This window comes from Musca vetustissima, unplaced genomic scaffold, assembly GCF_032173495.1.
Source record: "Musca vetustissima isolate MV318-11 ecotype Yass unplaced genomic scaffold, APGP_CSIRO_Mvet_v1 utg9941, whole genome shotgun sequence".
In the NCBI taxonomy this organism is placed as follows: Eukaryota; Metazoa; Arthropoda; class Insecta; order Diptera; family Muscidae; genus Musca; species Musca vetustissima.
Window position 1 is genome coordinate 130,725 of NW_026879332.1, and position 26,943 is coordinate 157,667.

Sequence of the window (26,943 nt, forward strand, 5' to 3'; positions counted from 1 at the left end):
GCTTCTACGGGAGTCGCCTAATCTAATAGTAACGTCCATTATCATAAACACCATGGGGAGCATATTTCCGGGCATCCAAACCATCCAAAGGTCCACCACCGCCGCCACTCAACTTGTTGAGCCAATTAGCACGTTGTGCCGACATGGTGTTGCCGTTTGCCTCATTTGGTGGTCGCTGGTCTTCATTGCTGGATTCCAAAATCTGCAAATGGATAAATAAAACAATGGGGAACTTAAAGAACTGTGGAATATATAGAAAAATTAGTCCTTATAGTAATGATAATTTTTTCGAAAAAAGTAATTTTTCTATAGAAAAAAATTCCTCAGTATCACTGAGGACTCTTTTTTCTATAGAAAAAAATTCCTCAGTATCACTGAGGACTCTTTTTTCTATAGAAAAAATTCCTCAGTATCACTGAGGACTCTTTTTTCTATAGAAAAAAAATCCTCAGTATCACTGAGGACTCTTTTTTCTATAGAAAAAAAATCCTCAGTACCACTGAGGACTCTTTTTTCTATAGAAAAAAAACTCCTCAGTACCACTGAGGACTCTTTTTTCTATAGAAAAAAAACTCCTCAGTACCACTGAGGACTCTTTTTTCTATAGAAAAAAATTCCTCAGTACCACTGAGGACTCTTTTTTCTATAAAAAAAAATTCCTCAGTACCACTATATAGAAAAAAGAGTCCTCTTTTTTCTATAGAAAAAAAATCCTCAGTACCACTGAGGACTCTTTTTTCTATAGAAAAAAATTCCACTGAGGACTCTTTTTTCTATAGAAAAAAATTCCACTGAGGACTCTTTTTTCTATAGAAAAAAATTCCTCAGTACCTCTGAGGACTCTTTTTTCTATAGAAAAAAATTCCTCATTACCACTGAGGACTCTTTTTTCTATAGAAAAAAATTCCTCAGTACCACTGAGGACTCTTTTTTCTATAGAAAAAAATTCCTCAGTATCACTGAGGACTCTTTTTTCTATAGAAAAAAATTCCTCAGTATCACTGAGGACTCTTTTTTCTATAGAAAAAAATTCCTCAGTATCACTGAGGACTCTTTTTTCTATAGAAAAAAATTCCTCAGTATCACTGAGGACTCTTTTTTCTATAGAAAAAAATTCCTCAGTATCACTGAGGACTCTTTTTTTCTATAGAAAAAAATTCCTCAGTATCACTGAGGACTCTTTTTTCTATAGAAAAAAATTCCTCAGTATCACTGAGGACTCTTTTTTCTATAGAAAAAAATTCCTCAGTATCACTGAGGACTCTTTTTTCTATAGAAAAAAATTCCTCAGTACCACTGAGGACTCTTTTTTCTATAGAAAAAAATTCCTCAGTACCACTGAGGACTCTATTTTCTATAGAAAAAAATTCCTCAGTACAACTGAGGACTCTTTTTTCTATAGAAAAAAATTCCTCAGTACAACTGAGGACTCTTTTTTCTATAGAAAAAATCCTCAATACTCTAAGGGCTCTTTTTTCCATAGAAAAAATTCCTCATCAGTAACTGCAGTTTCCTGAAGGTACTAAGGATCCTCTGTGTAGGGTGTTTCACTGCAATATTTCTGTATGTGTGTGTCTTTTTTCGCCATAGTTGGTGTTAATCTCTAAAAGTGTTAATTAGCTACAAATTATTATGTGGGAAGTTTTGGTTTTTTTTCAATTTTCATAATTCCAGTGCCACTGCGCCAATTCAGAGGTTGAATGGATGGATGGATGCACCATCCAACCAACCATCCAAAGCTGGCTTAGTTTCAATTTCAAATAGATTTCGAAATGCCAGACAAATGTGTGTATGTTAATTAAGTTTCGGTTTTTTTTTTCTTGAAAATCTATTTTCATTTTCTTAAGCCACTTGACTGACTAGCTAGCCTGGTTGGCCTGGTCTGGTCTGGCTGACTTGCTGTTATTGTTAACTGTTGCGTATTGTTTCACTTGGGTTCTTTGCAGTATTTGGGATTTGTGGATGAAGATGGAAGTGAATTGTTTTTAATGTTGAGATGCCTGCTCGCATGTTGCAATTACTTTACAATATGTTTTTCTATTTTTTTCTTCATAGACACTAAATATTTCACAGTTTTTGCATGTATAGTTTTTTTTCGTGTAAGAGGAACAACCCAAATGTGTGGCAAGCCCAACTTGAGAAGACGAAGACGTAGAAAAAAAGTAACGTGAAGTTATCTCAAATGCCATGCTAAATAAATATTAGGTTTACACACTTTCCTCTTTTTGCTGTGAAGATATGAAAATCCCAAGCCATCAAATCATCTTCATCATCATCACCACCATGGCTAGTGGAGTACATTCCAATGTTTTTTAAAGAAAAACAAAAAAACGACAAACTCTTTGTTAGTGATTATGTTAATCACATGATAACTAAGTGTAATGGTAAGTAGTACAAGTGGGTAGCGATTATTTATCTCCTCTTATTCGTCTTCTTCAGGTTGGGTTTAAGTAGCAAATTTGTAAAATTTTCCATATAACAAAAGGTGTTTACAAAATATGAAAATTTCGTCATGGATTAGTGTTCGGGGAAGGTATACCAAAAAATATACTTTGAAATAATTAATAAACACATTTCAGATGTTATGAAAATAAAATAATTACAAGTGTGGTTATTCCCAAAAATTTACATTTACAATAGTGTCGAGTTGATATCTGAATCCCAAAAACAAAACAATTCCATTCTCGGAGGCATTGTCATTACAATTATGTAGGCAAGTTGATATCAAAATCAGCAAAAAATTGAAATTGTTTGCACATACTTATGTGGTATCCTTCCCTTAGTTGCTATTTACATATTTTCCATATACAACAAATTAATACCATAACATCATAATAATGCACATTAATGTATGGAAAATAAATTACAACATTTTGCTTCTATTTTCCATAAACCCAAAAACACATTAGATCCAAAAATACAATAATGATATTTATTATCAAGATAATATTTCCCAGCGATCCATGTACGATATTTGTCTGGGTAGATTTCATGCAACAGCAGCTTTAAGATTAACATAAATTAGAGATTAGGGGAAAGTGGCACAGAGGCGACGAATAGAATAAATTACTAATGCGGATATTTTTCAAGAACTCACAGAGCCATAGGTGTAGTTTTAAAGGATATTCTTTCAAGGACCCATATAAGCGTGGATTTCGTACAGAATATTTTTTCAATGACCTCTATAAGCTTAAATTGTATAAAGAATATTTTTTCAAGGACCCCAATAAGCGTGAATTTTTTTAAGGAAAATTTGTTCAAGGACCATCTGAGCTCTAAACTCAGCTAAGAATATAATCGATTGCTTTCAAAGAGCAGAACCCTTATAAGCGTGGTTCTTTTAGGGAATATCTTTTCAACGACTGATTTTTTAAAGGATATTTTTTCAAGGACCCTACAAGCGTGGATTTTTTAAAGAATATTTTTTCTAGGACCACTATAAACATGGATTTTTTTAAAGAATATTTTTTCAAGGACCACTATAAACATGGATTTTTTAAAGAATATTTTTTAAGAACCATTATAGGCATGGATTTTTTAAAGAATATATTTTTTAAACCATTATAGGCGTGGATTTTTTAATAACTATTTTTTTTAAAGAACACCATCCGAGACAAATCTCGGATTTTTGTGGATTTTTTAAATAATATTTTTTCATGGACCATCCGAGCATAATTTCGATTTTTTCAAAGAATATTTTTTTCATGGGCCATCCCAGCATAATTTCGATTTTTTAAATAATATTTTTTAAAAGAGCAGTAAGCTTGGACCATCTTACATTTTCTAAGTTTTTTTTATTGTTTTTGATTTGTTTGTTAAGAACTGTCTTCGAGACACATCCGTGCCCTGAGCTAGGGTTTTTATACCCTACACAACTATGTTGTCAGGGTATTATAGCCTTGTGCAGCCCCAAGAGTTTGTAACGCCGCGAAATATTGGTCCTAGACTTACCTTTAAGTATACCGATCGTCATATCTCGACTAGCTGAGACGATCTAGACATGTGTGTCCTTCCGTCCGTCTGTTCATTATAATTTGTAAACAAGATACAAGCAGTTATGGATAAATCTTCACGAAATTCATGTAGGATGGGTTCTGGTCAGTGAAGACCCCTATTGTTTTTGTTAAAGATCGGTTAATATTTAGGGGGGTGAAATCGACTAAATACTTTCTTTTTGACGGGTTTTCTGGTCGCTCCAGAGGCCGCAATTATGGCCCGAACCTCGCGAAATTTTACATGGAGAAGAGGAGCGGACCAAAGAATAAGTACGCCTGTTTTGATACAGATTGGTCAATGTTTAGCGGGTCAAATAAACCCTGACTTCTGTGTGAAAAATTACAAAATTTGTTTTCCCGGGATATATTCATATTTACTCTTGAGGGACATATACACAAAAATTTATAGTATATATTATCGTATGTACTCGCGTAGTTAGTAACCCATTACCACACTAGAGGGCGGAAATATAGCGCTGATCCCTTTGAAATATTCGGTGATCAGATAATAATTTAGAGATGAAGTGGACCGAAAATTATTTTTTTTTGTGTTTTTCGAGTCCATCTAACCCACTGTGAAGGGTATCTGGACAAGTAATTAGAAGGGCTGTACAGAATATTAGTAATATTCGGAAAATATGTCAGTGTAGGGAAGAGGTGATGTTGACCTCTAATCGGGCAAAAGGGTGCAAATATTACGAAATATTGCCCAGGCTCGGAATAAACAGTCGCACAAAGTTGGAGTTCCGTTGTAGTTGTGTAGGGTATCGTATGGCCGGCCCCGTCCGACGATTACAAAATTAACTTCCGCAAAATGTTCAACATTTTGTGTCGGTAGTACCGGAAGGAGTGGATATATAATCCCCGTCTTCGGACTTAAACTACGTTTAGACGTAATATTATGATGTGCAACGTTTGGTTAAAATCGGTTACTGCCTTCGAGAGTTATCGTGCACACTAACCTGTCAGACAAACAGATGGACGAATATTTGTAAATCGACTCCAAATTTATCTGCAACGGATTTGGTCCAATAAAACGTGGGTTAGCATTTCGATTAGGCACATTGTTTCCGTATGAAAATATATATACCCCTTTTTAGCCATAAAGCTGTGGGTATAAAAAGGAAATATTTGTCAAATACCACCAGGGCCTTTTTCTTCTTAATTTTTCTTAACGATTTCAGAAGATGATTTTTGGAGGCATATTACAGTCTGAATGTAAGAATCTTTTTTCGGGGATATTTTTGTTTATGATAAATTTTCAGAGCCCTAAGTGCGAATTTAATACAAATATTTGTGGAATTAAAAACAATTCTTGGACCTCCCCTGCCTTCGTCTTATATATTTGAAAGATTTCAGAACCCTAGAAATGATTTTTTAAATATTGTTTCGAGGCCTATGGGTGCTTTTGCGATTTTTGGAAAAAAACGTGGATGGAATGTTTTAATTTTTTTTTTCAAATATAAATATGCCTATTAACTAAGCGTGTATTTTTTTAAGCATATGACTTTGAGGAGAATTATTTTGGGATCGTATTTCGAGTATAGAATGTAACAGAAGCCAATCCATTAATTAAAACACCGCAAAACTATTTTTATGTTTTCGTATATAACGAAATAAACAATAACCAAAACTATTTCAATTCGCCACATCTCAGCAATAATTGTTAATGGTCGATCATTAAATCGTTAACTACTTATCGTTGATCTAAACGATCTGCGAGCTACGGGCTAAAAAATTATATGAGCGGTAATATTGTAAGTGGCTTCTTGCATAAAAGTGCCATTAAAAGCTTGTTATGCGTTAATTATTTCAAGTGGATTTATTTTATAGCTCAAAATTGTTGTTGTAGTAGTTGGGGTTTTTGTGGGTAATTATTTTTGGGTTATTATTTAAAGTTAGTTTTTTTGCACTTATTTTGGCTAAATGGACTTAGCAGAAGAATAAGTGTTAGCGCCACACAATCTTAATGTGTTTTGTGGTAGGCTGTAAGTGCGAATTTGGTTGCCCCTGGGTAATGGCAATTATTACACAAAACGAGATGAAAATATTTTTGTAATAATTCCAGCAATATTCATTATAAGACCTTGAAGTAAATACATTAGATTGGTATGTAATACTAGTTCCCATTGTTCACGGGTTGTTATTTATATTTCAGGTCCACTATTTTAAATATTTTTTAGCAATCTCTGAACCATTAGCAGGATTTTTTAAATATTGTTGCAAGAGCCTTTGGCTTGTATTTATAAATATCTTTCACGAGCCTTAAGTGTGGTATTCTGAAATATTTTTCTCAAGAAAATCTAAGCCTATGGCATGGATTTTTAAATATTTTTCAAGCAATATCTGAGACTTTAGGCATTGATTTTTTTTAACATTATCGCAAGATTCATAATTTTTTTTCAAAGGTTTCAATCGTAGAATTTGTAAATGCTAAGGCTTTTGACCCTTTTTCAATTTTTTAAGGACTGTCTGAGCCTTAAGCGTTCATTTTTTAATATTTTCTCTAGGATCCTTAGGCGTGATTTTTTAAAATATTTTATTCAAGGGATATCTAAGCCTTACACTTGCTTTTTAAATATTGTTTAAAGGCTATCTGATCGTTAGGAGTGGATCATTAAATATTTATTTTCAAGCAATATCCGACCTTTAGGCGTGTATTATTCAAATGTATTTCGTTAAGGACTATGAGAGCCATAGACGTTGATTATTCATGTTATTTCTAAGGACTGTATCTAAGCCTTTGGTATTTATTATTTCTCATCTGAGCCTCAGAAGTGGATTTTGTTTCAAGGATAGAAAGTGACTATTTCAAAAATTTTCCAGGGTCATTTGATCCTTAGGCGCAAGTGGTACAGGGTATTATGTTTTTGTGCATATGTTTGTAACAGCAAAAGGGAACGAGATAGACACATGGTCCATGTATTTTTGTTAACAAAGTACAGGTCGCATTTGGGATCCGATTTGGATGAAATTTGGCACAGTTCACTTGTTTGGCCTAAGGACGAACCCTATTGAAATTGGGGAAAAAATTGGGTTCAGATTTAGATGTAGCTCCCATATATATTTTCGTCCGATTTTATGTAAATGGTGCACCATAGTTCCTATATATCCTTCGATTTCTACGAAATTTGCCATAGCATTCTGAATTAAATCTAGAACGACGTGTGTTAAATTTCCTGAAAATCGGTTCAGATTTAGATATGGCTCACATACATATTTTCGTCCGATTTTAGGTAAGTAGTGCACCAAAGTCCCTATATATCCTTCGATTTACACGAAATTTGTCACTGCGTACTGAATTAAATCTAGAACGATGTGTGTTAAATTTCGTGAAAATCGGTTCAGATTTAGATATAGCTCCCATATATATTTTCGTCCGATTTTATGTACATGGTGCACCAAATAGCGTACTGAATTAAGTCTAGAATGATGTGTGTTGAATTTCGTGAAAATCGGTTCAGATTTAGATTTAGCTCCCATATATATTTTCGTCCGATTTTATGTAAATGGTGCACCATAGTCCCTATATATCCTTCGATATCCACGAAATTTGGCATAGCATTCTGAATTAAGCCTAGAACGACGTGAGTTAAATTTCCTGAAAATCGGCTCAGATATAGATATAGCTTCCATATATATTTTCGTCCGATTTTTGGTAAATAGTGCACCAAAGTCTCTATATATCCTTCGATTTGCACGAAATTAGGGCACAGCTTACTGAATTAAGTCTAGAACGATGTGTGCTAAATGTCGTGATAATCGGTTCAGATTTAAATATAGCTCCCATATATATTTTCGTCCGATTTTAGGCAAATAGTCCACCAAAGTCCCTATATATCCTTCGATTTGCCCGAAATTTTGATTTATAAATCGGTTTAGATTTCGATATTTTGCTTTGAATTTATTTACATAATTTTGTCCCATTGTAAGAAGCAACTCTACATCTGACCAAAATTTAGTATAGGTTGCAGAATGACATGTTTAATTTCATGTTAATGGTCCTTCAAAAATGCGACGGCTGTTAGGATCCCATCTGTTGAATATACCCAAAGTGATGAAGGGTATTATATAGTCGGCCCGTCCGATTTTACTTCTCTCCTTCCTAGTTTTATTTTATTTTTCGAGGACCATCGCCTTGATCTCGGAATTAGACCCAGGATGAAGCCTTATCCAAGCCTTTATCTGAGCCTTAAAAGTGAATGTATTCAAGGACTTCTATTTTATATAATTTTTCGGGGACCATCGATGCGCCTATCTTATATTTTTTTTGAGAATTGTTTTTTACACTTCGACCTTGGAAATGAATGTCTTCAAGGACTTTTATTTTATTTAATTTTTTCGTGGACCATCGGTGCACCTATCTTATATTTTTTTAAAATAGTTTTTGACACTTCCTAAGACCTTGGGGCAAAGCCTTAGACCTGGATTTTTTAAATATTTACTCAAGAGATAACTGAGTCCTACTTTTTTTTTTGAGGACCTATTTTTCTTCTATATCATGTTTGTATTGACCAAGTAGCCCATATTTCAATTTGATGATATTGTGATGAGTGTCCTACATTTACAACTTCTTTAGATACACATTTCAACAATAAGGTCATAATATTGTAACTTTACATAAAGTGTGATAATGAATGACTGCCGTACAACATTTGATATGGGGTGATAATTATACTGCTCTGCGGTTTATTACGACTTGTTGTGACCAAAGCCACATAATTATTTTTTTTAATTTTAATTACAACTGAATCAAGTACCTAATTAATTTTTCTCACCATTAAGTAGACATTTTCGTCTTGACTAACTTACTCTCCAACAAAACTCTTCTTGTATAACTAACAAATTCCGCAAAGTTTTAATTGATAAATGACAGTACGACCAACTGACTCTCTGTCTCTCTTCTGGCCATAACGTACTTAAAACGTTATGGTTCGCATTTCTGGCCAAGTCAGCAATTTCTTGTTAAACTAAAATTTTATGGTCTAATTTATGTTTGGACATTAAAGTAGTTTATCATCCCGCAATAGCCCGCCCCATCATCTAAACAAACATTCGCATTAATTGTAAATATACTCCTATGTACGCAGCGATGTACTAACAGTTTTGATGGATTCATGGTTTTTCATTTGCTTAGACACCACTGAGCTAGTCAGCCAGCCACCACCGACCAAGTGCCGACAGACAAATGGTCGTCGTCAGTTGATATCTCTGGCTGTTGGGGGGTTTTCTTTGCGTCAAAATGCAAACAAAAGAGTTATAGTTGTTGCTGTTGTTTGTTTTTAACTATTTTTTGCAGTTGTTGCTGTTTATCCAAAAAGGGCAGCATTCCGTAGGTGTAATAATTTTTCAAAAGTTTGTTGGCGTGTTTGGCAAAAATCCAGGTCATACACTTGACCTTAAGAATTGTATGGCTAACTTCATCCTCCATGCCATAGCGAGCATTATATTAAATGAAGAATCTCTTTGCTTGGTGAAGGGTTTGCTTTGTGTATGTGTAATGGAAATAATGTTTGACCTATTGTCATAAATTTGACACATTAATTTTTGTGTGTGTGTTTGAGTTGTTTACGCATGACCTCAGCATATAAACCCTATGACCTTAGTACTAAAAGTGTTGTAATTTAAAAATAAATAAAAAAAACTATAAAAAATAATAACCTCTTTTTTGAAAAAGAAGTAAATTACGATTAAGTATATACTAACCGGGACCGAATTAAATAAATACTGAGTTGAAATTGTGATAATGATTATTTTGCATACTTAAAAAATAAGATTATATTTTTTCTGGCGAAAACCAATATACCGAATTAGGAACTAAAGATGCCGGGTCGAATTTTTTGAAATATATTAAGATATATGAGCATTTTTTTTAAATAATTTTGTAAGGTCTATCAGGACTTTAAATGTGGATTTTTAAATATATTTTTTGTCTTTTTTACTATCAGTATATAGGAGAAGATTAATAACAAAATTATGCGTGTTTATCTTAAAACACTTTTTGCTAATGAGGGTATATACACTTTGATACAGCAAAAATTGTGCCTTATCGAAATATTGGATTTAGACCCCAAGTTTCATTAGAACAAAACAGTTTCAGACAATTATTAGTCGATTTACAAATGTACGTCTGACTGTCTGTCTGTCCGGCTGGTGCGCACGATAACTCTCGATGGGAGTAATCGATTTCACCCAAACTTTACACATCACAATATTTATTCCAGACTTAGTTCAACTTCGGTCCACTCCTTCCGGTATCTCCCCCCAAAAAAGTATTCCAAATTTTCAATATTCATAAATCCAACATTAGCGAATGGAATGCCGGAGTTTTAACCAAACTTTATACAACCTATTATCTTTACCAAGCCTATATCAATTCCGAATATGGGACTAATTGGTCCACTTAATTTTGTACCTTACCCACAAAGGGAGAATATTTTATAAACTTGCAAATTTAAAAGCGAATTGAATAACCGATCTGAAAAACATTAAATCCGACACATCAATAATAAAAACATAAACCGAATAATAACACTTATGTGTAATTCCGCACCTCCGCAAACCATAGGCTTGGAGTATAGATCTTTGCGTGACATCGACTGACATTTTTTTACTTGTTTAAATATATTTTTATAAGCTTTTTGGATTTGATTTTTAAAAGTATGTTTGGCAGGACAACCCATCCTTATTGAAAAATATTTTTAGAAGGACTATCACTGCCTCAAGCGTAGATTTTTGAAAAAAAAAACATTTTTTCAGTTTAATTTTTTTATTGTTTTAGAGTGTTTTTTGAGGGAGATTCGTGTTTTAAGCTTGTTTTAACCAAATTGGCTTTAATTTGATATTTTGGATGGAATAGAGTAGAGTAGAGTATAATGTCACCCTCATTATTAGGTACTTTTAGATCTTTAACCATTTTTTTTTTATTTGAAATGGCTCTAATTTGATGTTATGTTTCTCGTATGGCATCAAATTATTGTACCAAAAATTATCATACAATGGTACAAAGCTCCCATGTCCAAATTTTTTTCGTAGTCCATAAAATTTGCTTGATGTATTCTTGTATGTGATGCTCTGCTTATAATAATGGCCTCTAGAGTGACTGTAAAATCTGACAAAAATTAATTCAATGCACAATCTAAATATCATTTTTACATCACCAAAAATTATAGACGTCGTCCTTGACTACAACCGGAACTTTATGTACAATTTCAAAGCGATCAGCGCGACATTTCCGCCTTCTAGTGGGTTAATAGTAATACTAAACAATATCATAATACATAGACACCTTTACGTTTAACTCCCACAACCGAGTACATACAACAATATACTTGGTATCAATTTCTCTTCTCGGATATACTATCAACTTTCCGGGTCTATGTCATTCGGGAGTAAATGCTTATTCTTTGGACATATTTCCTTTCTGGTGTAAAATTTCGTGGTGGTCGTATCATAATTGTGGCCAGAAAACTAGACAAAAATATTGGTTTTAATCCATTTCATCCGTAAATATTGTCGGATGCTTATCAAAAACAATAAGGGTCTTCTTTGGCCAAAATTGGTCCATAACTGTGGACTGCATCGTGTTTACAAATTATAATGGACAGACGGGCGTACCGACACACATGCCTAGGTCGACTCAGCTAGCTGGGATATGACGATCGGTATACTTAAGGGTGGTCTAGGACTAATATTTCACGGCGTTACAAACTCTTGGGGCTGCACATAGCTATAATACCCTGACAACATGACAATGATTTCTGTATAATTATTTCCATTTAAACCAAGTAATGTCCTGACCAGTTTCGTTATGTTGGAGGTCCTTGTCTAGATTAAAATACTATACTGCCTCTATGAAAATGTTGCAAAACTAATATTCGGCATCCTAGTGATTTGTGGATGAAAAATGCGATTTTCATATAAATACAATTTCAAATGTCCTCAATGTTTTTAATTGTTGAGCAAAAATATTAATTCAAGTTGTTACCAGAATTAACCATGTACCAACTTCGATCCAACACGATTTTTTGTCTAGATCAAATTATTCATATTAGCTATTTAAGCCTCTGCTGAAATATTAGTTCATCAACTTGTGGTTATCGCCTAAAATACATACATCTTCAGTATCATCATATATGTATATATGATATGTACCCCGTTAAATTTCAATTCCTCTTAAAGACATTACCCAAAAAATGTCAATCAAATTCTTCAACATATTTGGATTTTTATTTAAGATTTCATAATGTTGTGCAATCGAAACAATAACTACAGCCAGCTTCAACAAGTGTCAGCTTAAAGATTATTTAAACACCTGAGAGTATCAATTTCGCATAAAAAAACTTGATACAAAGTATACAGTCGGTGATGCGGACTATGGAATACACTACATCTACTGCTTATCATATTTCATTATTATTTTTATTTTATTACTTTAAGATTTTTATAAATAGAATTCTGTGAGTTGGAACTCGAAAAGTCCTAAAATTTACAATAAAATCTAAATAGACTTCTCCATCCACACTAATTATTTTTTAAATCAAAATTATTAAAAATGTAATCTATCAAATAGTACAAATAGTTACACCCTATTTGAATCAATGAAACAACATGTATGAGAATCGATTTCAAACTACACACATATTCCATACTACATCCCAATATGTTGAGAGCAAACAAAAAACGCAATAAAATCCATGAAAACATATCTAAACAAGTTATTGACATATTGATGTCATTTAAAAACAGTTTGTGACCACTATTTATTAATTTATTTACAGACACACAGGTGTACATATATATTAAGAAGAGAGAGTGTTAAATATATGTCAATATGTCATTAATGTTGTTCGAATGTTCCAAAGCTTAAGCAACAGCATTTTTTGCCGGTCAACTACTTTTTCACATCGATGATGTTTTTTTGTTGTAAAACATAAAATACTGTTACACAATACAGTTTATTGTTGTTGTTTGACAGTTGAAGGCATCATTAATCATGTCTCTAATCTATATTTAAATGAGTACTTAGTTTAGTTTTAATTGCCTTTCGTTGAAATATGTTAACAAAAATCGATGAATGAGGAAGTCTTTAGCGGCTTTCTTTTACGACAAAGGTTAGCTACCACAAATTGGCAAATGGAGAAATTACCAAAAATGAACAAAAAACATACATAGATTGAGTGGCTTCATAGGCTTGTAACTTTATATACATTTACCATTTTTAAATGAAATACGGCGCTATATTTTATACATACATATATATATATAATCATAATTTTTTTCTTGAATTATGGGTTAAAATACCTCAAGAATGATTCACCAAAATTTGATCCAAATATCATCATTATTACAAATTTTACAGCATTTTTATTAAAGATTATACACTCTTTTTTTACGACTTATAGCTTATAACTATGGTATCTAAAAGTCTCGAAAAAATACAGATCTCTATTTGATACATATTACAGAGATAACTTGTACCATACTATGTATAGGACCATGAACTACTTTCCTTACACTTGTGCACCTAAGACCCAAAGTTTGTGCGTTCGACACAACATTTTGCACAGCGTATCAAAAGTTTCAGATGTAAATATCGCCTCCATATAGGTCCGTTCCAAGAAAGAGTTACAGCCCCGCCGGTCTGCTAAAATGACGATAAATATTTAAGACATAACCAGGTACTTCGTTAAAGAATGTGGGAATTATTTAAACATGTCGAAATATATTATTTTGTTTTTCACTGCAAATGTCGGAAGAGCTAACCAATTTACACACCAATACTGACCATAATTAAAATTTTAGTACCATTTAGTCAAGTTGTTTACTTATAGAACGTATTTGCAAAACTACCTGCATATCTTATCACTACACACCATCTCTAACCACAACAGAAATCTAGCTCTACACTAAATTTGGTATCATTTATTACCCTTCGTACTATTGTAGTAATTAGTTTCAAAACTAATTCCAAATTTTATGATTTGAGCTCCATCTTAATGTTACCAAATTTATTGCCATATAGTAAGCATTGATATAACTCCAATAGAAGATTTCAACCCGATCGCTTCACCACGATTTCAGCTCTATCCGTTCACACATTATTCAAATTGTACCAAATTTAGTACCATTTAGTAGAGATAAGTACGAATTTCTAAAATTTTCATACATACCCCAATCCTACAATGATCAAAAATTTTTTTTACCAAATTTAGTACCATTTAGAGTATATTAGTACGAAATTCCAAAAATTCCTACACACCCCAATCCTACTACTAATTCCATATTTCAAAATTCATGTTGACACAATTTAGTACAGATTAGAACGAGTTTCCAAAACTTCCTACAAACCCCGATCCTACAATGGTCCTAAGTCCAAATTCCAAATTTAGTACAAAATTCCGAAACTCCAGTTGTACACCCCATCAGTGATCCTAACTCAAAATGTTAGGATTCCAGCTCTATCAGTTCATCATAATCCAATTTGTACCAAATTTAGTTCCATTTAGTAGAGATAAGTATGAATTTCCAAAACAACCTACGAAAACCAACCCAACAATGTTTCTAATTCCAAATTACACGATTCCAACTCTATCAGCTCGACCAAAATTCAAATTGTACAAAATTTAGTGCAGATAAGTACTAATTTCCAAAACTTCCTAAATATCCCTACACTCCAACAGTGATCCTACCTCCAAATTTCAGAAATCCAGCACTGGCGGTTCACTCAAAATTTTAATTTTACCAAATTTAGTAACCGTAAGTAAAAATTTCTAAAACCACATACATACCCAACAGTAATCTTAACCTACCTCCATCGATTCACCCAAATCCAAATTGTACCAATTAAAGTAAGATTTAGTACTTTTCGTACAAATAAGCAAAAAATTCCAAATCCATCCGTCCTCCTAAATAATATAATATAGTACCACATAGTAATTATCTTTCTGGGGTTCTATATTCTGAGACTAGGCAATACTTCGCAATATTTGCACGCTCTTTACCGATTATAGGTCAACAGTTCCACTTTCTAATATTCCAAGGTGGTCACTATAGGTGTAGGTTGATTTTACCCTCGGAATATTGGCCGATCATCATTAAAACAGCCGTTCTAAGTATTTGGTGAGATCCCCTGGTCTATAGAGCGACTAGAAAATCCGCCAAAATAAAGTTTTCGGTTTATTAAAATCCCTAAATATCATGGCCTTTATTGGCCAGAACCCATCCTACATGAAAAATTTCGTCACGGTTGGTCCATATCTGTGGCCTGTATCATGTTTACAAATTATAATGGACAGACGGACAGACACACATGTCTAGATCGACTCATCTAGTCAAGATATGACGATCGGTATACTTAAAGGTGGGTCTAGGACCAATATTTAACACATATTTTTACCGCGTCTTTTTCGGTATTTTCGAGATCCTAGGAGCCTTTGTAATTCTAAGTTTTCATCCAACTCAACTGAGGTTATGTTGTTACATTTGCATATCCCTTTACAACTTTCCAAATAATTCTGACGTAATGCGTATTTATTACAGTTTAATAATTTATTTTTACAATTTAGGGGGACACCTTCCTAAATTTAAAATTGCCTTCACCTTCTGAACTTTCAACGCCAACAAAATTGCATATAATTTATAATGATATCGAATTTCTTTACCAACACCACAAAAGAAAAAAATCATATTGAAACAAAAATCAATTTTCCAATTTTTTACAATAATCATTAAATTTATTCGCTTCGACGTAACCTGTCCGCATCTTCATCCATTCGCACGCATTCGCCGATAACTAAAAACGACTGGTTCCATGATTAATGCAGACTCTTTGTCTCAATTTTGATGCAGGATTGCCAAGATTTTAGTCATTATCTGTCATTATTACGCATTGCACACTTGGAACATTGTGGCAGCATCCTCACTCTGCTGAAGAACTGAGTGCCGCCAGGGGTTGCATCAGAGTGTCTCCGACAGAAGAAGAAAATCAAAATCGTTTGTCCATTAAGAATGGTGCGTGTTTTTGAATTAAAAATAAAAATGGTTTTGAATAATGTGGTGCGAGTTGGCATTTTAAAGACGCTTTTTTGTGTTTGTTGTTTTTATTTTTTTTAATGATGAACCACTAAATTGCTTTTAATTTGTTGTTGTTTTCGTGGTAGTTGTTGTTATTATTGTTGTGCTATGATGATGCTGGTTGACCACAATGTTGCATCGTTGTCAATTCTGTGCGTTGTTGCACGACGTTGTCGTTATTGTTGTTGTTCATCGATTGCATAAAGAAATATGGTGTTGCAGCCATCCATTCATCGTTCGAACGTTCGCTCATTTATTCACAATGATGACCACAATTCGCATTCCTGTTCTTTTTCGTAATCGCATAATTTTCGCTTATTTTTTTAAAACCATTCGATTTTATTTTCAACCAAATGTTTTTTATAAAAAAAATGCAGTTTAACTTGTTAAAAATCACCATCGAACGACCGATATCATCATTATTGGTGGTAAGTGTTGCTCCACAATTGAAGATGTCTATTTTTAAAAATCATTTAAACCAAACATCGACGAGGCTACACATGGTGATGATAATATCGTAACATTTGTCGTACGCATTTTGGCTTTAATGGCAGAAAAAATAGCCAAATTACATTTGCAAGAATTTTTTGGTGAATGTAGATTTTGCGTAGATTTGATTATCATCGAAATTAAGTCGAGGAGGACTAGTTGCCGAAATTATAATTGTGCTAACAACATTCACTTTACAAAAATGCGATAGTTTAGTGAATAGTAAGTAAAAATATTTATTTAGGTTTAACAACTAACTAATTTATTGCCAAATACCTCAAATCGGTTAGTTATATGGATAAAATGCCTAATTACAGATACTTTACTTGGAAATGAATCTAAATCTACATTAAATGGACCAGTCTATTTTAATTATTTTATGCATAGAACCCGAAAAACCAAATTGTTGGAATGATGGGACTATAACCTTAAAATACCGTCAAAACACGAAACTATATTGATTTTTTCTTGCAAAGAAGTGTGTCAGCCTCAAATCACTCGAAATATTAAATTGAACACTCTTTGGTGGGAAAATGCGACAATAACCTTAAAAATATCGACAGTGGAACGAAACCTGTGTATGACGAACATGAAAAAATTATACTTTTAATGACAATTTTTATAATAAAACCATCAAAATACAAAAAATGAGGGCATATTGCCATAAAAATAACTAAATTGGGACGGGACCTTTATGTTGAGGCTATGCCTACATGACCTGAACTTTTTTTTGAAAAAAAATATTTTCTCCGCCAAAGAAAAGGAAAGTCAAATTCAGCTCCTTCGGTTTAAAATTTGCGGCTCAAATCTTCAAAATATTGAAAATAATGCGATATGGGGATCATATCAAAATATGGACCGATTTTCAATATTAAATATCATAATGTATCTTAAATATTGTGATCTCTATAGTGATATTCATAGAGAGACAGACTGACGGATGTGGTTAAAACTTTTAGAATTTTATGATGATTAAAATATATACTTTAAGGGATCTCGGTCGATTTTTTTGAGATTTGCAGTAGACTGACCTACATATGTATATAATTTACCCAACAACTTTTTTGAGGATGGCCCCTCACAGCTTTCGTGGACCTTGAGAAATAAACATGGTACGTTCGTTTTGCTTCGAAACTATTTGCTTCAAAATCTACACTTCTGTAGGCCTTGGAAGATATTTAATATTGAATTTGGTTTTTAAAAAAAATTGGTTTCAATTGATTTAAAAAAAATTGCTTAAAACACCAACGCTAATTATTCTGCTAGCTTATGTGAGTCTGGAAAAAATTTCCTTTAAAAATTCTACGTAAATGTGAAGCTTGAAAAACACTTTTTTGAATATATGTATAAGCATCTGTGGGTTCTTAAAAAGTCAGGTTTAGTATTGTGATGAACCTATAAATATATTATTTCACAATCCGCGCTTATGATTACAATGGCCCTTGACAAAGTATTCCAAAACCAGTGATCGGAGTAGTAAGTCAAACGGGGCCGACCATATGATACCCTACACAACTACCACGAAAATCTAACATTCTGCGGTTCTATATTCAGAGCAATATTTCGCAATATTAGCATCCTCTTGACCGATTATAGGTCAAGAGCTCCACTTTCTAAACCTGCATACTTTACAATTTTTTCCCCTTTTTGGTTGATTTGACCCTCAGAATATTGCACCCTCTAAATGTCATCTCAACATCACCGAAAATTATAGTCGTCGTCGTTGACCATAATGTAACTTAATGTAAATTTTCAAAGCAATCAGCGCGACATTTGGTATCAACTAAGAGGTCCACCACTCCTCTTGGATATACTATCAACTTCTCGGGTCCATGTTCTTCAAGAGTAAATATATACGCCTCGGAATACAAATTTTGTCATTTTTCACACAAAAGTCTATGTCCATTTGACCCGTTTAATATTGATCTACCTTCATCAAAACAGTCATGCTTATTCTTTAGCCGGATTCCATTCCTAGTGAAAATTTGGGATATTCGGGCCATTATTGTATCCTTTAGAGAAGCCCGAAAAACAGACAAACATTTTTTTTATTAATTTCATCCACTAAATTTTAACCGATCTATAACAACAATAATAGGAGTCTTCTTTGGCCAGAACCCGTCCTATATGCACAATTTCGTTGGTGCCTAAATGTGGACTATATCGTGTTTACAAATCATAATGGACAGACGGACGAACACACACATGTGCAATTTTTCACAGCTAGTCAAGATATGAAAACCCGTATACTAAAAAGTAAGTATAAACTATAATACCCTTACACAATAGTTGTGTAGGGCTGGATAATTATATTAATATTTTTCCGCCACGTCCTTCGAATATTATTCTTATGAAATCATCACTGCAAAAATGCAAACTTATGGATTTACTGTGGATTAAAATATATTCTACAAAAATCCACTCATATTGTCAGCTGGTCCTTTAAAAATTATTCTTTAAAACTCCAAGTTTATTGATCTGCTAGTCTTTAAAAATATATTCTATAAAAGTCCAAGACTTTTCCTGTGGTGATCCATGAAAACATATTTTTGGAAAATCCATGATTATGCTTTTAAAAGTTTTGATAATGGTTCTTAAAAAATATTCTTTTACAAATCTACGCATATTGTATAGAGTTAAAGCTTGAAAATATATATTTTTAAAATCCACACCTTTTTTGAAGGTCTTGTATAAATATTCTTTAAAAAATATTCTAATGATTTTGGTTATAATGGTCCTTAAAAAATATTCCTTAAATCGGAACCATTATTAACGTTTTTATAAAATTCGCAAACCTCCTCACGCAAAACCTCTTCACTATGTCCACGTAATATCTAAGCTAATAAATTGTTGTTTCCAAATCGATTAGCAATCATAATATTTAAATATTGGCGCTATTCATTGTTTCTACTACTAGTACATTTACAGATTATCTCATCTTAAAACCACAATCTCTATTGATTAATACATTAAGTTATGTTCAAATTGACCATTAAGGAAAAAAGCCAATTCTAATAAAAAATTCATAAATTATTCACATTCAAAATGCATAAATTATAATGAGAAATAAATGTATTTTTTGTTTTATATTCTCAACAGGTATCCGAATGCAAATTGTCGTCATAATTTAACAAACGACAATATGAATTCATTCAATAATTATCAGCTGGTAAGTAAATTTAATTTTTTAATATATATGCGCTCATTAATAACAAAAAAAAAACGACAACAATTTTAAAGCTTAACTAATTGATTTTTACAAATGATATGCGAACATTTCTGAATGTTGGCATATCACTTTCGTTTTCACACCATGTAATTATGAAATATTAATTTCATTTTTTGTTTCTTTTGTGTGAGCCGAGTTTTTGTTATTTTTAAATGAGGAAGAAAATAAATAAAGATAATTTTAGGGAAATGAAAACAAATTAAAAGAAGTTTACGGTTTCCTCAACAGAATATTTTTAAAATATTTGCCACTAGATCTAATGGTTCTTTAAAGTATTCTAACAACCACATCCATAGCCGCCTCGGTCCCAAAGAAATACGATTTAAAAATATTTTTTCTTGGTTTCCAGAAAATATTATTGAAATGAAAATTCACGGTCTTTTAACTACTGGTCCTTGAAAAAATATTCTTTAATAAGTCCACGCCTATTTAACTACTGGTCCTTGAAAAAATATTCTTTAAAAAGTCCACGCCTATTTAACTACTGGCCCTTGAAAAAATATTCTTTAAAAAGTCCACGCCTATTTAACTACTGGTCCTTGAAAAAATATTCTTTAAAAAGTCCACGCCTATTTAACTACTGGTCCTTGAAAAAATATTCTTTAAAAAGTCCACGCCTATTTAACTACTGGTCCTTGAAAAAATATTCTTTAATAATCCACGCCTATTTAACTACTGGTCCTTGAAAAAATATTCTTTAATAATCCACGCCTATTTAACTACTGGTCCTTGAAAAAATATTCTTTAATAATCCACGCCTATTTAACTACTGGTCCTTGAAAAAATATTCTTCAATAATCCACGCCTATTTAACTACTGGTCCTTGAAAAAATATTCTTTAATAATCCACGCCTATTTAACTACTGGTCCTTGAAAAAATATTCTTTAATAATCCACGCCTATTTAACTACTGGTCCTTGAAAAAATATTCTTTAAAAAGTCCACGCCTATTTAACGTCTGGTCCTTGAAAAATTATTCTATAAAAATCCACGCCTATTTAACTTGTGGTCCTTGAAAAAATATTCCTTAAAAATCCACGCCTATTTAACTGTTGGTCCTCGAAAAAATATTCTATTAAAATCCACGCCTATTTAACTACTGGTCCTTTAAAAAAAATATTCTATTAAAATCCACGCCTATTTAACTACTGGTCCTTGAAAAAATATTCTTTGAAAAGTCCAAGCCTATTTAACTCCTAGTCCTTGAAAAAATATTCATTAAAAAGTCCACGCCTATTTAACTACTGGTCCTTGAAAAAATTTTCTTTAAAAATCCACGTCACTTAAGAAATATTTTTTAAAAATCAAGCTTTAATGGTCCTTAAAGCAATATATTTAACAAATACACGCCCATGATGACCCTTGACAAAATATTTATTTGTCGTCCCATGAAAAAAATCAAAAACAATTCGCACTTAATTTTGATCGAAGAAAATTATTTTTAATTCATGCCCATATTGATCCTTGAAGAATTGTTTTTAACCAAAATGAAAGCTAATTATTTCTCAAAAAATATAGTTTAAAAATCCGAGCTCACGTGGATCCATGAAATAATATTTTTAGTCTCATGGTATTGGTATTTATTGGATTCAAAACATCCTTTTGCTATTTCCAAATCAAAAACTATTAAAACCAAAAAGAGACATTTTTTACGTTTTCACATTCCTCAACCTGTTGCTCTGTTACAGCATCCATACTCCACTACAATTCTTCAAAAAACAAGAGACTTCAACCGGATTCCTGGGAAGTCAACATTGTCATTAACATTACAACTGTTTTGCAATGGGTGTGCGTTCGTATATTTGTATGTATATATGTATATATATTTTACACGTTGTTATTATTTTCACTCACCTGCAACATTAACTCACGCAGTTTATCCAAATCATCACCTCGTGACCTTGTGGGTAAATAACGGCCTTCGCAAGGTTGTTGTTGAGCCATTAAAACCACAGCCAACAGAAGGAAACACCACAGGCCCAAACGGACGCCAGCATGCGAACTGGGTGACGTTGCTGCTGCCGATGATGATGTTGTTGTTTTGGATGTCGATGATAAAGAAGACAACCGTAAAGCTGATGGCGACACTGCTTCGGATGATGATGAGGTGCTGCTGGCGGTCAAAAGACTTTCGTTGCTGGCACGTTTGTTGAAATGCATTTTGTACGTTTCCGGTTTACAAAAATTTACGGGTTTTTTACAATTGACTCTTTTTTATTGTTGTTAGCTGTTGTTTTTGTTGTTAAATAAAGTTTCACTTTTATTTTTGGAGGTGGAGGGTATTTGTAGTTTAACTGCAAATCAGATGAACTACTACAGGAGTTGTTAAAGGTTGATGGGTTTCTGGTGGTGGTGTTGTGTTTTTGTTGTTATTCCCGTTGTCCAGCTGCTTCAACTTGTTGGCTTTGTTGGATATTTAGGTTGTTGTGTCGTGACCACAAAAAACAACAAGGCAACATGCAACAGATAACTGCAAGACAGACAAAAAATGCAAAAAGAAATTGGTTCGCAATCATTATTAAGTGCACACAGCAAAAAAAAAACAATAACAATAACAACATGAAAACACATTGTTAAAAAAATGTTTGATTTCGTAATGTCCGAAAAAAATATAAGTTTAGTTGTTTTTTAAAGGGTCGCATTACATTACACTGGACCAACATAACAGCAACAACAGATGAAGATCTCCAGAGCTGAAGTAGGTCTGAGGTTTCTGCAAAAATTTTAGGTAAAACCTTTCAGATTTTTTGGGCCAAACTGGAAAATATGTAGCAAAAATTTGTGTGACATAATTGAATGCCAGCTCAGGGAAGGAGCTGGCATTCAAATCAATAGAGCCTCAAAATTGGATTTTTTTTAAAGACCAGGAACTAATATGTGTGGATTTTAAAATAATATTTTGTTAAGGACCATAAAAAAAGAATATTTTTCAAAGACCAGCGAGTTTTCAAGAACCTTGAGTTGTACAGGCGAGGATTTTTAAATAATATTTTTTTCAAGGACCTTGAGTTAAATAGACGTGGATTTATAAAGAATATTTTTTTCAAGAACTAGGAGTTAAATAAGCTTGGACGTTTAAAGAATATTTTTCAAGAACCATAGGCGTGGATTTTTAAAGAATATTTTTTCGGCGGCCAGAAGTTAAGTAGGCATGGATTTTTAAAGAATAGACATGGCAAGTTAAATAGGCATGGATTCTTAAATAATATTTTTTCGAGGACCAGCACTCAAATGTGCGTGGAATTTTAAAGAATGCAAAGAATATTATTTCAGGAACCAGAATACTAAAAAGCGTGGATTTTTAAAGAATCTTTTTCAAGGACCAACAGAGCCATAAGCGTGGATTTTTAAAGAATATTTTTTAAAGGACCAGAAGACCAATAAGCGTGGATTTTTAAAGAATATTTTTTCAAGAAGCAGAAGACCAATAAGCGTGGATTTTTTAAGAATATTTTTTCAAGGACCACAAGACCAATAAGAGTGGATTTTTTAAGAATATTTTTTCAAGGACCACAAGACCAATAAGCGTGGATTTTTAAAGAATATTTTTTCAAGAACCAGAAGACCAATAAGCGTGGATTTTTTAAGAATATTTTTTCAAGAACCATAAGACCCATAAGGGTGGATTTTTAAAGAATGTTTTTTCAAGGACCAACTGAGCTATAAAATAGGATTTTTAACGAATATTGTTTCAAGGATCACAAGGCCAATAAGAGTGGATTTTTAATTAATATTTTTTCAAGGACCACAAGACCAATAAGCGTGAATTTTTAAAGAATACTTTTTCAAGGATCGGGAGACCAATAAGAGTGAATTTTTAAAGAATACTTTTTCAAGGATCGGGAGGCCAATAAGAGTGAATTTTTAAAGAATAATTTTTCAGTGACCAACTGAGCCATAAGCTGGGATTTTTAAAAAATATTTTTCAGGGACCAACAGAGTCCCTGAAAGCATAATTTTTTTGAAGGACTAACAGTCCTATAAGTCTTTTAATATTGAATTCTTTAAAAAATATTTTTCATGGACTAAGAGTCGTCTCGGTTTTGATTTTATAAAGAATATTTTCAAGGACTCCGAGGATTTAAAAATAACTTCAATTAAAGTGTTTCCAATGACTAAGAGGATTGTATGACGACAATTTTTTCAAGGACTAGGTCTTCTAAGTGTGGTTTGCTTAAAGAACATTTTTCATGGACCTCGATTTTCAAGAATATGGGTTGGTATTTTTTCATGGAGTTTGCATGATTTATTTAAGATCAGTAGATTTTACGGGCTGTGGAATTTAAAAAAGAAATAGTAGGATTTCTAGAACCAAGTAACAGCGGAGATATGAGGTTGGATTTTGAAGAATATTGTTTTTGGACCAGCAATAATTTTCCAAGGGCTATCAGAGCCATAATCATTACGCATTCAGAAACAATTCAAAAATATTAGATTGCATCGGCCGGGAATCGAACCCGGGCCGCCCGCGTGGCAGGCGAGCATTCTACCACTGAACCACCGATGCGTGATAAAGTTACCAAGGGCAATAAATTCTAAGAATTTTTTTTTTTAATTCAAGAAAATCAAAATTATCTGACCATTTTTTTTTTTTTTGAAATTTGTATCAACTGAAGCATACATACATATAGAAAACATTACATAATTCCAAATTTTTTTAAATACTTTAAACTCTCAAATCTATCTAATTCCAATACAACAATGTATTTAATATGGCAATAACATTTGAAATTGCAACAAATTATCTAAACCCCAATCTCTCATATCCCCCCACACACGCACTCACTTTGATAATGATCCTACAGAAAATATGCTCGTAAAAATTGGGGACAAGTACTTATTTTTGTAATGTCACTTCAAATGATTTATCGTTGGATGGGGAATAAAAACAACAGCAACAATTACTGAAGCCATGATGATGACAGAAAAAAGAAATGCAACACTTTGCTTTGGTTTGTTGCTGTAAGATAAGGAGTTCAACATCACCCCACATATGTGTTACAATTCGAAGCGTAGTAGGAGGTGGTAGTTGGCAATAAAACAATCTGTTGGATGGGCTATGGGATAATGAATCATATTTGGAGTATTTTCCTTGTGACTATAAAGAAAAGGAAAGGCTGCAAGGTTGAAATTTTAAAAGGATTAAAAGACATTGAGGAAGTTATAGAGAACTTCTTCAATGTATTGTAATTGTTGTAAATATGACAACAATAACTCTGACTACTAAAGTCGTATATATCTAATGAAACTTTGGGACGTAAAAACAACTATTAAAATTAATTATATGTTTATTTTGTATTTCAAATACTGTGTTAAATTTAAACAGATTTATCTTTAGGATTCGGTATGTTTATTATTATAATTCATTGTCAACTAAACACATTTTTCCATTCACCTCTAAGATACATATATCGGCATCCATTGTATCACATACCTTGACTAGAACATTTATAAATTGAATATATTTGTATTCGTAATATTTTCTTCATTAGAAATTAAATGCATTATAATCCACTTTGGGGTCTCTTCCTTGAATAGAATTGACTGATAAGTGTGGAATCTTCTACGTATACTTGACGTACAGTGGCTCCATCGAATAATCGGACAAGTGGTTGTCAGATATAATAATGCTATACATTTCAAAAAAATTGTTTAAATGTGTAGTTTTTTCGCTTTTATTTACACATTACTTACTTATATTTCTGAACAATACAAAAAACAACAACTTTCCTAGTGATAACAGTAAATTTCGCCAGAAAAACAAAATTAACTCAATTTATTGTGCTCAACGCAAAATCGGACAATGCAAAGTATCAATGTCAAAAAATGCAAAAAATCGAGAAATTAATATTTAGTTGCTTATTCTTTGTTGTCCAGAACGGCCTGTAAACGCTTCGGTATTGATTTGACCAAATTCTGGCATACCTCCGGCTCTATGGAGTTCCACGATTTCAGTAAAGCCTCCTTAAGCTGTACCAAGGAGTTACATTTTTTTCATACACTCTTCTAGCTAATTCTTCGCAAAGATGCTCAATTACGTTAAGGTCTGGGCTCTGTGCAGGTGTTTGTATAAGTTTGGGACAGTTAATCAACCAAAGCTTTGCAACACCTGATGTGTGCTTGGGATCGTTGTCTTGATAAAAGGCAAAGTTGTTGATACCCAATTTGTCTGCACTTTGATTTACATTTTGTTTTAAAATGTTGAGGTAGACAAATTTGTCCATTTTACCATCAATAAAATGCAAATTGTATATTCCCGCACTCGACATGCAGACCCAAAACATAACAGAACCTCATCCGTGCTTAACAGTGGCTTTTGTATTCTTATGATTAAATTCAGCATTTGGCTTACGCCACACATACATCTTTCCATCTGATCCGTGCGAATTAAATTTGCTTTCGTCAGTAAACAGATCCTTAATATGATGGAAACTATCAATAGAAATGTATTTTAAGATGATCTATCATCAAATTACCTGCTTCCAAAAATCTTCTAATTTTAGTAAATACTCCTTGGCATATTTTATTCTACTGTTTTTATTTTTAAGGCTTATAAATGCTTTTTTTCTTGCAACTCTTCCATAATAATCATATTTATGTAATGTATTGCGAATAGTATTTAGGCACACAACTTTTCAAGTGCGAGTTTTTAAATTTATTTTAAGTTCTTTTGCGCTTTTAAATGGATATTGTTTTATTTCTTTTAATATCGAACGCTCTTCTCGCTCATTCAATATCTTCCATTGACCTTCTCTGCTTTTATTGGTCAAAAACTCATCACGGAACCTCTTTATAATGTCGTGGACAGTAGATTTATTCATTCCAACCAATACGGCAATTTCTCTTACTGTTTTACCTTCATAATTCAATTTATCTATTAATTGTCTGATTTCCACACTGAATTTTTTCCCTTTTGGAGCCATTTAAATTTATTTTTATTTAGTTTTACCACTTTCTTGATCTAAATGCAATTTACAAATGAATACGACAAACAAAATACAGATTTGAAGTTCATATTTGCATAATAACGGGACTTTTAACATTGATACTTTGTTTTGTCCGATTTTGCGTTGAACACAATAAATTGAGTTAATTTTATACGAAATTTACTTTTATCACTAGGAAAGTTGTTGCTTTTTGTATTGTTCAGAAATA

At 32.7% G+C, this 26,943-nt stretch overlaps 1 protein-coding gene and 1 non-coding gene across 2 annotated transcripts; both read right to left on the minus strand.

Annotated features, from left to right (window-relative positions):
- Window positions 1–22: 22 nt before the first annotated feature.
- LOC133324159 (uncharacterized) lies at window positions 23–21,948 on the minus strand. Its single transcript, XM_061533042.1, has 2 exons — window positions 21,643–21,948; window positions 23–202 (listed from the first exon to the last, which is right to left on the minus strand). The coding sequence occupies exons 1-2, from the start codon at window positions 21,946–21,948 to the stop codon at window positions 23–25; spliced, it is 486 nt and encodes a 161-aa protein (XP_061389026.1).
- A 2,276-nt stretch (window positions 21,949–24,224) lies between these two features.
- Trnag-gcc (transfer RNA glycine (anticodon GCC)) lies at window positions 24,225–24,295 on the minus strand. The gene has a single exon. It is a non-coding gene; the product is annotated as a tRNA-Gly (tRNA).
- Between the last annotated feature and the right edge of the window lie 2,648 nt (window positions 24,296–26,943).